Source organism: Triturus cristatus, chromosome 5_1, assembly GCF_964204655.1.
Source record: "Triturus cristatus chromosome 5_1, aTriCri1.1, whole genome shotgun sequence".
In the NCBI taxonomy this organism is placed as follows: Eukaryota; Metazoa; Chordata; class Amphibia; order Caudata; family Salamandridae; genus Triturus; species Triturus cristatus.
In genome coordinates, this window is record NC_140587.1 from 90,878,742 (window position 1) to 90,894,695 (window position 15,954).

The window sequence follows — 15,954 nt, forward strand, 5'->3', positions numbered from 1 at the left end:
GTGGGGACATACCTTTTGAGTTAGGAGTGAGATGCACTCCTTTGCCCCTGACTTTCCCAGCTGCCCAGCAAGTAGTGGGCAGCTGCTACGTTTAGGTTTGCGCCGTGGCACACCCTTGACTTTCGCTGCATAGGCAGCGTGCCCTGACTTTGGGACATAGGCATTTGAGCCCCTTTTTGAGATGGCCAGTTGGCCAGGGGGTCTGTGAGGTTTGTAGGGCAACAGGCCCTAATATGGTAATGTGGTGCTAGGAAATGTGATTCATGTAGTATGATTTACGCACCCTGTTTTATACCTCTAAATGTGGTTCTTGTGATTATGAGGTTGTTTTGCATATTATGGTTTATGCTAGTAAGATTTATGCCCCTAATGTAGTTATAATTAGGAGGTTATTGTCTAATGCGTTTAGACTTCTGAGAGAATTGCATAAGGTGTTTATGCTGGTGAGGTTGGCGCAGAATGTAATTTGCGCCTGATGTGATGCTGTGCATAATGTAGTTTATGTTACAGGCCGATGCTAAGTACAGTGATTACCAGTAGTTACTGGTTGTGTTCTATGTTTATGATAAGTTCTACATTTACTAAGTTCACTTTGTGATGGTACTGACAGTGGTCCAGTTGGCCCTGTCAGGTGTAAATAATCCCTTGTAAATATGACCTAGTGCCAGGTGGCACCATGTATAATATGTGCTTACTATTCTAATGTGTTATGATAATACAAAGGCTATTATTATATATAACTTTGTGTGGATGCTTTACACATGGCTTCCGGGATAAGCCTGACTGCTCGTGCCAAGCTACCAAGGGGGTGAGCAGGGGTTATCTTTGGCGTGTAACTCCCTCGCCCTAACTAGAGTGGTGGTCTCTGCCTGGCTTTGGCGCAAACCTTAGCCAACAAGAGATCCCATTTCTAACAGTCAGCATTCCGTCCATCATTTGTTTGCTGTAACACTTTTTGCCCTAAGTGGGATGGGTATGCCCAGACGTGGGTCCCTTGCTCACTGTGCCACTGGATTCAAGCAAGGCTGGCTGAAGAAGGGTGACATACCCTGAAACCGGTCCCAGGATGCTTGTTTCCGGTCCAGGGAAGACCTTGCCTGGCTGTTCGGTCTGGACTGTTCCCATGGGGCATATGGACAAGACCGATTTGCATATGGCTGGGTCCAAACTGTGGTGGCGTAGTGGGCAAAAGAACGATGGATTTCACCCAGATCTTTTGACTGGGGGAGAATGTTTGCATTGTCAGCATTCCGTCCATCATTTGTTTGCTGTAACACTTTTCGCCCTAAGTGAGATGAGTATGCCCAGACGTGGGTCCCTTGCTCACTGTGCCACTGGATTCAAGCTAGCCTGGCTGAAGAAGGGTGACATACCCTGAAGCCGGTTCCAGGATGCTTGTTTCCGGTCAAGGGAAGACCTGGCCTGGCTGTTCGGTCTGGACTGTTCCCATGGGTCACATGGTCAAGACTGATTTGCATATGGCTGGGTCCAAACTGTGGTGGCGTAGTGGGCAAAAGAACGATGGAGTGCACCCAGATCTTTTGACTGGGGGAGAATGTTTGCATTGTCAGCATTCCGTACATCATTTGTTTGCTGTAACACTTTTCACCCTAAGTGGGATGGGTATGCCCAGACGTGGGTCCCTTGCTCACTGTGCCACTGGATTCAAGCTAGCCTGGCTGAAGAAGGGTGACATACCCTGAAACCGGTCCCAGGATGCTTGTTTCCGGTCCAGGGAAGACCTGGTCTGGCTGTTTGGTCTGGACTGTTCCCATGGGGCACATGGTCAAGACCGATTTGCATATGGCTGAGTCCAAACTGGGGTGGCGTAGGACGATGGATTTCACCTAGATCTTTTGACTGGGGGAGAATGTTTGCATTGTCAGCATTCCGTCCATCATTTGTTTGCTGTAACCCTTTTCACACCACGGTGGTGCTGCTGACAGCAGCAACCACCGCAATGTTAATCGCCAGAATCTGACCACCGCGGTCGGATATCGACTGCGGAGCATCCTAATTGGACCGGCAGTTATGCCGCGGTCCTTTCGGGTGGTCTTTTCCCGCTACCATGGCGGTCAGGGAGAATTTCCGACTGCCATGCTAATAGGCCCCTTGGTGTGGCTGGTATAAGGAGTCATAGGAGCCTGCAAAGGTGTATGCTATACCCTGTAGGCCAACTCGTTCTGTACCATTCAGTTAATTTATGCAGGGTATGAACCCGGATTCAACCTCATTGTAAGCTAATCAGGAAATTAATTTCCAAGTTTTGTCCCCAATCTCATATATCCTGTGCTGCATGGCTGACCAAGCTGCGTTGGGATTATCTAGCAGTCGTTGTGTCAAGGTCAGTCCGATGCCCCTTCCTATCTGGTAAATTATTTTTCTGCTACTCACACTTAATTATCTGTTGCTTAAGAGCCTATTTTCCTGCTCCCTGTCTCTTTTCCTCCCAACTATGTATAAAATAATTTTACCCAATATGACCGTTTTCAACACCTCCCAAAAAATAATATGTGGTGGTTGAATTTAGGGTCATGTACTCATCCTCTTATGTGATCTTGGGATTTGAAATCCTGCAACCACCCAGGGTTAAGCCTCCACTGCCTATTCATTTTAGCACTAGGGCCTCCTAGTGTGTCATTTGAGGTAATGGTCTGAGATAGACCATGAAATATTTGTGTATGCAGGGATGTCCAGTGTCTGACCCTTCACACATCACTAAGCCCTAGATGGTCAACCCAATGCCTCAGTCTTGGAGTCTTGCCGTGTCCTTGGAGTCTACCTGTGCATGGGTTAGGTTGCATTAGTGATCCCTTTAGTCAAGTCTGCCAAAGTGTTTTGATTTAAAGTAGGGGTACATAGACACTTTGGGCCTGATATAAATCTCAGCAGACTGGTTACTTTGTATCTTATGGGATTTATATTTTGGCAGACGTGATACATGTCACCGTTGTGACGGAGTAACCCGTGCGCCGAGATCTAAATCTGGCCCTTAGTATTATCCAATCTTGCTACTCCACTGAACCCAATATTTGGACATACATTCCCAAAGTATTTGCAAGTATTTCTAAAACCAACATCTGTTTCCCTACAGTTAGTTTTCTTGCAAAAAAGCACCATCAAGTCCAATCTGTGGGCTTTTTTTTCTCAAATATTTGTATTGACAGCTTTTTCTGTTGCAAAGCATTGTACATTAGTGGTACTGTGCCAACATACATTGTGCGCTACTAAATCAATACCAAAGGTTTGATAGGCGTGCTCATCTCGACCACATAGTGACAGATCGAAGCGTCGTCATCAATGACCCCTGCCAGGGTTACATCAATGTACAGGGGAATATACCATAGGGACCGTGAACAATAAACCATAAACAAGCAAATATTACGAGATCTCTGCACTATCCTAGCAGTCATTCTTGACGCACGGGTATCCTGCGGCGATCCTCCCACGGCCGGTAGTCCCCGCTGCAACGGGAGAAACCATTATGATGAGGATGGGGTAGGGCCCTGCCTGTGTGTGCAACCCAGGAGGCCGCAGCTGGTGTGTTGCTTGTGTACATATGTGTGTTTCTTGTCATCTGCACGTAGCCCTCAATCGGGGGGTGTGCCCCGGGGAAGTCGTGCAGAGCCAGGGTGTGTGTAAGACAGGCGGGCACGGATCAATAAGTGACATGTCATCTATTGCAGGGCGACCACAACGATGCCAATCAATCTAATCCTGAACACATTTACCATTTATCGGGGATGCTCATTGGTTGTAGCCTCCACCGTAAGTAGGAACGTTTCCCAGCATTCGCCTCCTGTTCAGGAGTCGCCTCTCATGCGAGGGAGCCGGAGTGTGTGTGTTTCTGCACTGGTCCATGTCAGCAAGCCACTGAGCCACCGCCGCATATTCGGGGTTGCACTTGCTGGCGATTTCCATCCCATAGCGATACTGCATTTAAATAATACCAAGCCAGCTCTATGAAACTGTATGTGTATATCTCTCTCCCTTGATTCTGTGACGCAGTCCCAGGAGTCACGAGCTGGGCATGGGGGTGAGGGTGTGCTTCGACATCTCGGCTATCATCACGGTCACCTCTGTCCAGGAGGGATGCAACAACGGGCATGCCCAATGCCCAGATCATGTGGAAGAAATCCGCACTCTGGAGGTTGCACCAAGGGCATTCTGGGGAGGGTGTTGGGAACATATGTTGGATGTGGTGCGGGGAAAGGTAAGTGTGGTGCATGAAGCTAACTTGTGTGTAGCGAAACCTAGGATTACGAGACACGCTGTTTGGCATCTGGAGGGCGCTGGACCAGTCCTTATCAGTCAGTGGTTGGTGGAGTACTCCATACCATCGGGCATGTGCCCTGAATGCATGTTCCACTGGAGGAATGTGGAGTGACGTGTACCAGGTTGTCATGGCATGTCGGGTGCTTGTGGCCGATAATAGGGCATGTAGCGATGAGGAAATAACATCTCGGAGTATTCCGTGTGTTAGGAACTGTCCAGTGCGCAAGCCGTGTGATGCCACCAGGTCTTGAAGAGAGCAAGCGCGCGCTCGTAATAGAGATCACCGACCAGCCTGAGCTCAGCATCTTGCCAGGAGCTGGATCAGGGCGTGAGGCCATCCGGCGTATTGTTGGCAAGTCCCAGCTGATGATTGCCGGGGAGTATGGAAGCGTGATGCTCTGGGTGTGTATGTACCTGGGTCAACAAGTGTGCACCACCACCATCTTTCAAATCCCAGATCGTGCCCGAGGTACAGAATTAGTCAGGCAGGTGTAAGTACTCACGTCCTTCAGCAGTGCATGTACCATGATGGTTTCGGGGTGGCTCGAGTTGCATAATCACGTCATCAGCGGCATAATATAATTTATAATGGGGTGCCCCAAACCCCCTTCTGCGAGTTGGCATTGTAGACGGCGTCTGAAGCCCCTGCACTCTCTGGCCCCCACAAGGAAATCCAGGAGGCGCTGTGAGGTCTGTGCCACAAAAGTGGCCTAGTATTCAATCGGTAAGCCGCCAGTGCAAGAGGCTTGTTCCTGGAGTTTAGTCTGAACACGATGTGCAAGGTCGATAAACAATGCCCCTTGTTATTCTGTTCTGGTCAGTCCCTAGCACCTAGACATAACATGCAAAACACAGCTGCAATGCTGGAGACTCGTGCTTTGATATTGCGGGGATCAATGGTGTTTTAACAAACACTTTGAGAGAGCCTTTTCCATGGAGAAGAGCTATGCGGTTCCTATTATGTAAACCTTACATCCAGGCTTTAAGGTATGGGGCCTGCTGTCAAAGCCCAGAGATCTTCTTTTATATAAATAAACTTCTTCCAGTCAAGGAGAGGGTGGTTAGGCCTTATAGTCCTTTTTCCGCTGTCTTTATAAAATGACTTCCCCCTTTTGTACTCCATGGAATTGTAACAATGCTAATTGTTTTGAGTTTATGCATTTTGCTGCTGGTATTAGCTCGTATACTATATTGTAGAGCACGATAGTTAAAATAACATTTTGAACCATTACAGTGACTCTGCCAACTCTTATTGTGAACAAGTACGAGTGAGCGAGTGAAAGGGTATGTCTTGCTACTGCGATTCCTGAGAGAGTCGGGAGTGTTGTGTTCTGGGTTGTCTAATCATTTATAGCTTCGTGAGTTTTGGTGCAGAACGAATGGGACACTATAGCTAGTCGGTTTTGGGATTTAGGGTACTAAGGTGATAGGCTGGTACACCCTAATACACCGAGGTCCTGTTTTCCTGTGCATAGTTCTGTGTAGGTGCAGAATCCCCGCAACATGACACCACCAGCGTTTGGTCTGGTTCTTATCTGTGAGACTTTTGAGTGGTGCTTGTGCTTGTCCACAAACCCCTCACTTCTGTTTCCGGAGACAGCTGTGACGGTGTGACCTTCTATATTGATGTTTTATAGGTTCTTTCAAGCTTGAAATTTTGAAAGGTTCCTTCTCTTTATTCTTAACCCGATATTGCATTGCCACACTTTAGGTTGTTGTTCTTTGTTTTTCGTCATGGCGGTTTATATTACGCCACCTAGCCACGCGCCGCTCAGGTCATATTTGGCTCAGTATGGAGTACCTGATGCGGGCACCACGCTTATATTTGTTATAGAAGCGGATCCAGCTTTCCGCTTCAAAGTGTTTTATTCTTGGGTCATCTTTCCAGCAGTTGATGGACAGACAATTTGTTTTACGAGTATACTGCCACAGCGACTCCACGGGAATATAGACTGTATAGTACTCTTGAGCTTCCGCTCACAGCTTGGCAACACCAAATTTGTTTTAATGGCGCCCTTTCTCACTCAATAACGCTGGTCCGTTTAGGCCCTTTATCAATCGATGGGGTCACGTGGCCTGTTTTGGTTGGGTATACACCACACCCACGTGATTTAACTGCTGCAATAGCAGACCATCGCATATTACATACATCCTTGATACGTGTGCATAGAGCTGTTATACAGTTCATGTTGCACAACTTTCAGGTGGGACCACCTGGCGTTGCTGTGCAACATGTGGGTCCTGGTGGTGTGACCATCAGTCCCCTTATGGTTAATTCAGTGATGGGCAAGTGTCCACAGAATAAGGATGAGTTTCCTTATTGGCTTGCTGAAAAATTTGGACAACTAGAGGCTGTTTTTCCAAATACCACTCCTGTGGAGAAACACAGTATCTTAACTATAAGTTTGCCTAAAGACTTAGGGGCTTATTATGATGGCGGGCAGACATCAGTCTGCCCACCATCATAACGGTGATGGTACCACCGGCCAGATGTGCAGCGGTCCCACCAATCCAATTAGCATGCGCCTGAAGGACTGGGTTATTCTAAGACCCAGCGGTGCCAGGGAACAACACCTGAAACCTTCGTGGGTTACCTGTTCCGGCGTACAAAACACAGAGACACGGGACACTTACAGCGACGTCAGAGATCAGCGTTTATTTACTGCAGGGATACAGAAGTCACAAGAAGTACACAACGTGTAGGTTCTCGGAGACTGCTTCGATTTGCAAAAGTGGATCGCTCCTTTTATACACGTTTTTGCCATTGCACAGTATGGCGAACAAAGGTTACAACTCAGTTCCCACAATAAACTTCACCAAAATAGTGTTCATGTTTCAGGAGGCCGGAACATAATTACAACAGCATTGCCGGTTCCCAACTGTAAAAACATATCTTTTCCGCAATAAAACACATTCCATCCTGACCGTAAACGCATTAGGAAAAGGGAACTAAAACAGATACAAAGAAAGAACAAGGATGCACAACAGATTAGGAAAGAGTGTTGGGAGTAATAAAGGAAACTTGATAACGGGATCAAAGACCTCGTGTCCAATGTATGCATGACTGAAACAATAGACCGGCACGGCAAGATGAGCCTCGAGCGGGGCCATCTGCCTTCGCCGTGTCATTTCCCTCATCGTAAAGTCACCCTCAAAGAAACACGTGTCCCTCGTGTAAGCTTGGGAATCCCATGGTCATGAAGCGGACAAAGTCCGTTCGCTGGCTACTTGAGGGCAAGAAACAAAATGGATGCTGTATCTAAAATGGAACCCGAGGGTTCGGATGAACAAACCCAAAAATAAGACGAACCATACGTGGTTGAATAGCGAAACTGAGTACACCCACTATACTCGTCATTTGCGGTTCGTAGACACCAAACTCATCCATATTCGTCACCACTCAAAAGTGTCGTTCCATCCCACACGGAACCTCAGACGCTCCTTTTGCCCTCATGTAGGCAAGCACTAGTCAAGATCGGAATCTATTTCAATATTCATCAGATCGTTCAGCTGCTGCTGAAACATCATTCTATTCATCAACGTCTCCTTGGTAACAGATGGCCGTCTTATACACGTTGTAGCACAGAGGCCACATAAGGCAGGACCACACTGTACACAAAGACAACACGTGAACAGAAACGTTACAACAACCCCTACGATCATCAGAATCTTCCAACCCCAAGTTGACATCAGCCCCCAAAACCATCCTAGAAGCGTCCAATTACCTTTGTCCACGTGCATGGACTCGGAAATCTTGTGCAACTTCGAGATGGCTTGGTAAACAGTTGGAGCATTGTCAGGAATAAAAATGCAACAACTCGAATGGATAACTTTACACACACCACCTCTATCTGCAAGAACAACATCTAGAACCATACGGTTCTGCAATGTCATGAGTCTATCCGCCTGAAGTTCAGCTGTTAAATTACCAAGGGCACTTGCAGTAATATTAGCAGTCGACTCAACTACACGGGTCAACTGTCTTAGGTTCCTACTATTAACCATAGGTCCCCAAAACGGCAAGAAACCCTTAAAGAAGTCTCCTGCTTCTTGACCGGCAGTATCCTCTTTGCTAATAACACCTCTCACAACTCTAGTTTTGTGATAGTCTGAGGCAACTGTGAAAGTCGGTGGTAAAAGATTCGCAATATAACAGGTACCCGAAAAATCACGGGGTAACCATGTATATGCTCGTTCATAACATACAAAATAAGTGCCCTTAGCGGTCAGAAAAACAGGGGAAGAGAGCATCGGTAGAACATACGTGTCAGTGCAAGCGCTGTTCCCAAGTTGTGCTCTCGGATTTTGACCCAAACCTTTCAAGCAGAAATTACCGAGGTGTGGTACAATCCATATTGGGGACGAGCTCTTAAGCTGTCTATCACCCACTGACGTACTATACTCAGCCTCGCTCAGATCCTTATAGGCCTGCACTTCTTCATCTGGGATAAGCGATGCATCAAAAACATCTCTATCTAAATCCGCTATCGCTATCGCCAAAGGCTTGTGATACGGCCCAGGACCAAAATTGACAGAACGTGGCTCTCGACTGGGGTAGGAATCTAGTGCACTACGGAACATAGTTTGGAATGCTCGAGCTGAGCCCTGGGAGCTGTAAGGAAGGACCAAATACGGAATACCCCTATCCATGGTATGTGGCATTAACCCACACACCCAACAATTGGTAGTATTTATCACCAACTGATGCTGATGTAGAAGTTGAACGAAGGAGTTATTCATAAATTCCGCACGTCTAACCTGTTCATGTTGAGGCAAAGGGTGAAAAGAATGTGGGGAAACAGTGGTGAGGGAGCTTAGTTTGGGAGAAAGAGTAGGTGGAACAGAAGGTAATAACAACGATACTCCAAAATACACTCCACCCACCACTAGCATAGATACGGTCAGAAACAGTAGGAACACCTGAAACAGAAAACATTTTGTTCGTACAACCCTATATAACTCTGATCTCTGCACCGACATCCTTTCTACTTCCAACAGCTTAGAGAACGCCATCCTCTACAAACCGTCCGTGACGTACTTGACGCACTTCGGTCTGAGTAGCGATTATCAATCCCCAGGAGTTCCCAGGAATCGACAAAAGTAACCGACCTAGCGTCAGAAACCTGCTAAACAGAAAGGAGTACCCGCACGGTTCTACGGTAACCCGGATGGTAGGTATTTCTCAAAACGTTCAATTTTAATACAAATCTCTTTAGCAGTGGAAAACATATAAAAAACTCAAAAAGAAAGGATGTAATTGTCCATAATGCTCATCGCACCGGAAAAGGAAAAAAAAAAACAATATACAACTTAATTTTTATTAGTCCTTGAACAAAGAAAGTATCGACTTCTTCCAGGTCGAGTTTGCTCTGTAAACAATTGTTCGGCTGGCGCAACAGTGTTCGATAAAATGGACAATGAGTCGGACCTTGGGTTCTCTGCTACTGATGACTCCACATGTGGATTTGGCAGTGACAAATCATCTCTTACAGGTTGAGCGTCACTAAACGGCACAAAGTGTAAAGGAGTCTCAGTTTCCGTTGCCGAAATCCCAGTTCTCACCCAACCGTCTGTTGGTAAGGGGATCGGTACCTTTTTCGTGTGGCTAGCGTGGACCCAGTTTTTCCGGCCTTTCAGTCGAACCGCAGTCCTCGTTGTCAACAAGACTTGAAAGGGTCCTAGGAATCTGGGCTCCAAGTTACGTTTCCGACCAAAATTTCGGGTAACGACCCAGTCGCCTGGCTGTAGCTGATGTCCAGGACCCTCTGTCTGCGCCGGTAGAGCTTCAAAGACCTGTTGATGGATTAACCGTAGTTTAGTGGTCAAATCATGAAGGTAATCAATTAGCATTGGATACTCAAGACTATCAAAAGCCTTAGGTCTCGGGACTCCCCAAATGTTCGCAGGGCGGCCGAACACAATCTCATATGGGCTAAGCCCTACTCGAGAGTGTACAGTCGCTCTGGTTGATAGGAGAGCCAGAGGCAAGGCATCTGGCCATGATAGACCAGTCGTAGCTTGTATCTTGGCGAGTTTGAGTTTCAGGGTACCATTGTACCCTTCAACCAAACCCGCTGCCTGAGGATGATTAGCGCTATGGAATTTTTGACGAATTCCAAGGCCCTTACACACACTCTGCATTACACTTCCCACAAACTCGCTTCCATTATCCGACCACGCGATCCGTGGCATTCCATACCGAGGAAAGTATTCCTTCAGCAGGATTTTCGCTGTGGACAGGGCAGTATTATCCTTAAGAGGATAGGCCTCAATCCATCTGGAGAACGCACAAACCACAACCAGAACATACTTCAAGTTATTGCATCTCTCCATATGGATAAAGTCCAGTTGAATAACCTCAAAGGGACAGACAGGAGGAGCGAAATGACCAGGTGGGGTGGGGGTGCCCTTGCCAGGATTATGCATCAAACACACCATACAATTCTTAACCACTCTCTCGGCACACTTAGCAATACCCTCATTCTTCCATACAGGGGACAAGAACCTACATATTCCTTTTGCACTAATATGTGACAACCCATGAGCCATCGTCACGACAGCTAATACGTACGCATCTGGTAACATCCACCTCTGACATTCCGTCAGGTCAACCCAACATCCATGCATATCCAACTTCCCCGTACTTTCTTTCCACTTGGTCTTTTCAGCTTTAGTAGCTTCGTTCGGAATTGCTTTCACACTCTCAACAGTACTTTCACACATACCAGTCTCCGTCGGCCACCTCACAGAACTCGTAACATACATTCGGGTCGTACAATCCTTAGCCGTTTCCTTAGCAATCTCATCCGCAAACGCATTACCACGACCAACGTCATCCGTCACTTTCCGATGTGCACTACATTTAACGATCGCCACTTGTTTAGGCAATGTAAGTGCATCCAAAAGGTCATTCACGAGCTGCCCGTGTTGGATCTTCGTACCATGCGATGTCATAAATCCTCTTTCTCTCCACAGTCTTCCAAAGTTATGCGCAACGCCGAATGCGTACTGACTATCGGTAAACACATTCACTTGCTTTCCTTTAGACAAAACACACGCTCTTGTCAATGCAATCAATTCTGCCGCTTGTGCTGAATTCTGATTCAATCTCGCAGTTTCCACAACCGTGCTCAACGTCACTACAGCATACGCAGTCGTCACATCGCCATTCGGCAATTTGAAACAAGAACCATCCACATACAAAGTACCATCAGGATCTGTCAAGGGAGTGTTTTTCAGGTCCACACGACCCTTTGTTTCTTCCTCAGTTCGTAAATAACAATCATGTGGCGGTATATCATCTGATTCCATATTAATCGGCAACAATGTCGCCGGATTCAGTACATTACAACGTTTAATCTGTATATGACTTGCCAAAAGGGTCAACTCGTACCCAGACAACCTTGCACTCGTCAGATGTTGAGTTTTTTTCCGGTTCAAGAGAGTGTCAACCGCATGCGGAACCATCACCATGAGCATATTATCCATGACAAGACCTGCGGACTGCCGAATAGACGCCGCTGCTGCCGCTGTCGCCCTCAAGCAACTTGGCAACGCTCTGGCTACCGGGTCTAAGGTCGAGGAAAAATATGCACACGGGCGCTGCTTGACACCAAATTGTTGCGTTAAAACACTTAACGCACAACCTTCCCTCTCGTGGACGTATAGTGTGAATGGCTTGCTGTAATCAGGAGTACCTAACACAGGAGCCGAACACAACGCATCACGTAGTTCAGAAAAACTTTTCTGACATTCCTCCGTCCATGGCAAGGGAGTCGAAACATCCTTGCACGTGAGAGCTATCAATGGCTTCGCTAACAGTGAAAAATTTGGAATCCACTGTCTACAGTATGACGTGATACCTAAAAAGGCACGCACATCTCTCTGAGTTGTCGGCACAGCCATTCGAGCAATTGCTGCGATTCTTTCAGGGGTCAACCTTCTTCCCGCCTTTGACAATAAGTGACCTAAGTAGGTAACTTCTTGACAACAATATTGTAGTTTAGAAGGTGACACTTTGTGGTGTAAACCACAGAGATGCTGTAACAGTGACACAGTAGCAGTCTTGCAAACTTGTTCAGTGTCTGCAGCTACCAACAGATCGTCGACGTACTGAATCAAAGCCGCACCAGTCGGCAGCACAAATGCATCCAGGTGACTCTTAAGAGCTTGGCTGTAGATCGATGGGCTCTCACAGTAGCCTTGAGGTGCACGTTTGAACCGGAAGCTACGACCTCCTAATGAAAAGCCGAACAAATCACGACTTTCCTCAGCAATCGGAATGCTAAAGAACGCATTCTTCAGATCGATTACCGAAAACCATGATGCAGAGGCTGGAATCAGAGTCAGTAAAGCTGTAATGTCGGGCACCACAGGAAACTGCGGGACAACAATTTTATTTACTTCCCGTAAGTCAATAACTAGACGGTACACGGGAGGCTTGGAGGGATCAGTTCGCTTCAAAATAGGCAACACGGGACTATTACACACGTTACCTCGTGTCTCCTCGATAACATCTTTATCGATCAGATCATAAATGATCGCTAATAGTGCTCGTTCACCATCAAGGGAGATACGATACTGTGGTATGCGTGGTAAGCGCGCATCAACTTTCAATTGAACAACATAAGGTGGTATATCCAGCAGGCCCACATCATTGGGACCTGTCGCCCACAAAGAAGCCGGAAGAGAACTCAATTCCGGTGGGAGCTTATCGATCGATAGATACATAGGAGAAATCACCCTCTCATCCAATGTAAGCTCCACACCTGTAAGAGAGCAGTACAAAGTCGCATGTAACCTCTTCAACAAATCTAAGCCCAGAAGATTCTCACCACAACCAGTAGTCAAAATCAAAGGAGCTTCTAACTCATGAGACCCAATCGTAAGGGGCAAGGGGCTAGAAACTGGATTGCTAACGGGGGCGCCAGAGAATCCAACGGAAACATTCGTTAAGCCAGACAAAGGTGCGCCAGGGAGTTTCGAATGAATAATGGAACTTTTTGCCGCACCAGTGTCCAACAGAAAAGGCTCAACGACGCCCAATGCAGCAACTGCAACATAAGGCCCTCTCTGATCAACCGGAACTGATACTTCTCCCTTCCTTTGTCTATGGCTGTCCTAGTAGATACCATCCGTATCAACATCACACTCGACGTAATAGTCATCCACATGATACTGTGCAGATCTACCAGATGAGAGGTCGCGTCGATCGAAACAATTCTGCGAGTCTGAGGAAGTGGCAAGACGCTCGGCCTGATTCTGAGTAACTCCACGACCTCTACCACGTGAAGCTTGTTGAGGACCACTACGACCTCCTCGAGCTGACACACCATTGTTCCTATCACGGAGAACTGGACAATTAAACTTCAAATGGCCCTCCCCTCGACAATACGCACACTGATTATATCCCAACACAAAACGAGGTGCGGGAGAGTCATTTCGCGTCTGCGACCTGGAAAACTGTGATTGTGATCGATTTGGCTGTTGCGAGTCACTGTAATTTGAGCGCGGAGGATACGCTTGCTGCAATAAGACCTTAGTTTTAAGATCCTTTGTTTTCTTATCTGCACGTTCACTTTCTTCCTTCTCTCTATTTTCGTAATATTGGGCCGTAGCCAATATTTGAGCAGTGGTAGAAACAGCCCACGAACTCTCAGAATTTTTCAACTTGTTGCTGAGTTCGGGCAACAAGTTCGATACAAACTTATCAACGAACAACCGCTGACCACCCTCCGAACTCATGTCTTGACCACTATGATCAACAAATGCTTCCTCGAATCTCGTAAAGAAATCGGAGACGCTTTCATCCCTCTTTTGCTTGCACGCGGACAACTTGTCCCAATTGACACGCATCGCTGGCATAAGCGTCTTCATAAGGGTAATTATCCTCTGGGGCAGCTCCACAATAAGCTGTTCAGGTTTAGCCCCACCAACTTGCTGAGCGTCTGCCGCCGTAAGGGCAGCCCAGTCACCGCCTAACTCGGCCGCGTGATTCTCGTGACGAATTTTCGCCCATATCGGCTGAGGCACCACATTACCAAACAACATGTCAATATCAGCAAGGTTCATAACAGTAGCATCCACTAATTGGGACAGCTCCTTATAATAACCTGCAGGATTTTTACGAGGATCAGGCAAAGTTTGCTTCACCTGTAAAACTTCCGATCGTTTCCAAGGGAGGTGTATCCACACTCTCTGAAAACGGCCTGGGACAGCAGGGTTAGCATTAGGATCACCTGGCATCCACACTGGAGGAACTTCCCGCATAGGATATTGACCAGGTTGCGCCATCCACTCTGCGGTCTCTTCTTTAAACAATGCTCGAGGTTGCACTGTACACCGAAAGGATAACAGGCGTTCTAGAGCATCTCGAACCTTATCACCTACAATCACACCAGTCGTGAATTGATGCTGGAGCTCAGAAACCTCAGACGGTACATTATCGACCACATCATGATCCCACTCCTCCCTCAACGATTTACACATTTCCTCAAACACGAGTCGTTGCGTGGGCGCATTAAACTGGGAAAATGTTTCAAACACTACACGCAAGGAGTATTTAACAGGATTACGAATCCATTTACGTGCCATTTTTACCAACGATTCACGTTCCCTACCATCAGGAAGCTGGCTGCGCCTCTGGGCAACATCTGAAAGAGTCGAGCCGAGTATTGGCCCAAAAAGCGGAGAATAAAGAGTAGCAACAGCAGTCAGGAGACGGCTACGAACAGAAGGAGAAGAGGAAGAAGGTGCAGGCGCAGCGACAGTAGGAGTAGAGGCAGTAGAAGTAGACGCGGCACCAGGAGTAGCGGGAACGACAGGCTGAGGAGGGACTTGGAGAGGCGCAGTAGGAAGAAAAGCCGGCAAAGGAGGATGAACGATCTGCGGTACAAGAGGATTCGGGAGAGCGGGAGGAACGGCGGGCTGACCAGCAGCCGCCAAAACAGCAGGTTGAGGAAGAGGTAGAATCACAGGACCCACAGTATCAGGAGCATAGGGAGGTGGCGATTTCAACAAATAAGATAGTAGCGAATCCTCTATCGCTTCTTCTCCCGTCTTATCGGCATTAGACGGTAACACCGGATAACATTTATCCACTGCCATATGATGAAGTCGAGCACTAATTTCTTGCTCTTTCTCATCTTTGTCTCGCTGATACTGTTCTGCATTTCGCATCACCGTAATGACACCTTCTTTTTTATTTTTCTTACTCTGTTTGATTTCTTTCTGCTTAGCCTCTTTCCGCCATAACCGGAAGGAATCAAACATGGCCGGCCTAGCCTTCTTTTTAAACAGTTTAGCTTCCAAATTATCTAAGACGGCAGTTTCGAAACTACCATGTGATGGCCAACTAAGAACGCCATCATTTTTAGTGTAGCGGACCCAATATTCATTATATACGATAGGACCCACGCCATGGCGACTATAGAGCTCGTAAATTGGAGTTCCAACCGGAGGTATCGGACACGAATCCTCCAGCCGGGAATCCATTCTGCAACATTTGAAAAACCCAAACAAAGTACTACGGCCAGGCATCGTGCACACTAACCGAGTATACAAACTTCGAGGGCTATCGAATTATGATGTCCTCGCACAAAAAATGCAAGACCCTCGGTTTTTGGCAATTGCAATCGTCAAATAAAATCCAACAACTAAGAACCACAAATGCTATGGAAC

The 15,954-nt window shown here is 47.1% G+C and overlaps 1 protein-coding gene across 2 annotated transcripts in view; it reads right to left on the reverse strand.

The window, feature by feature from the left end:
* Window positions 1-15,954, reverse strand: part of LOC146830288 (E3 ubiquitin-protein ligase TRIM39-like) — a 155,333-nt gene that overhangs the window by 63,562 nt on the left and 75,817 nt on the right. The window contains exon 4 of one of the 2 annotated variants that reach the window (XM_085604477.1): window positions 8,381-10,068. The exons of the other annotated variant lie outside the window; for it this stretch is intronic. Coding sequence (XP_085460603.1) covers window positions 9,586-10,068 — 483 coding nt within the window. The 3' untranslated portion in view covers window positions 8,381-9,585. Of the gene's footprint in view, window positions 1-8,380; window positions 10,069-15,954 lie in introns of those variants that run through there. 2 annotated transcript variants of the gene reach the window in all.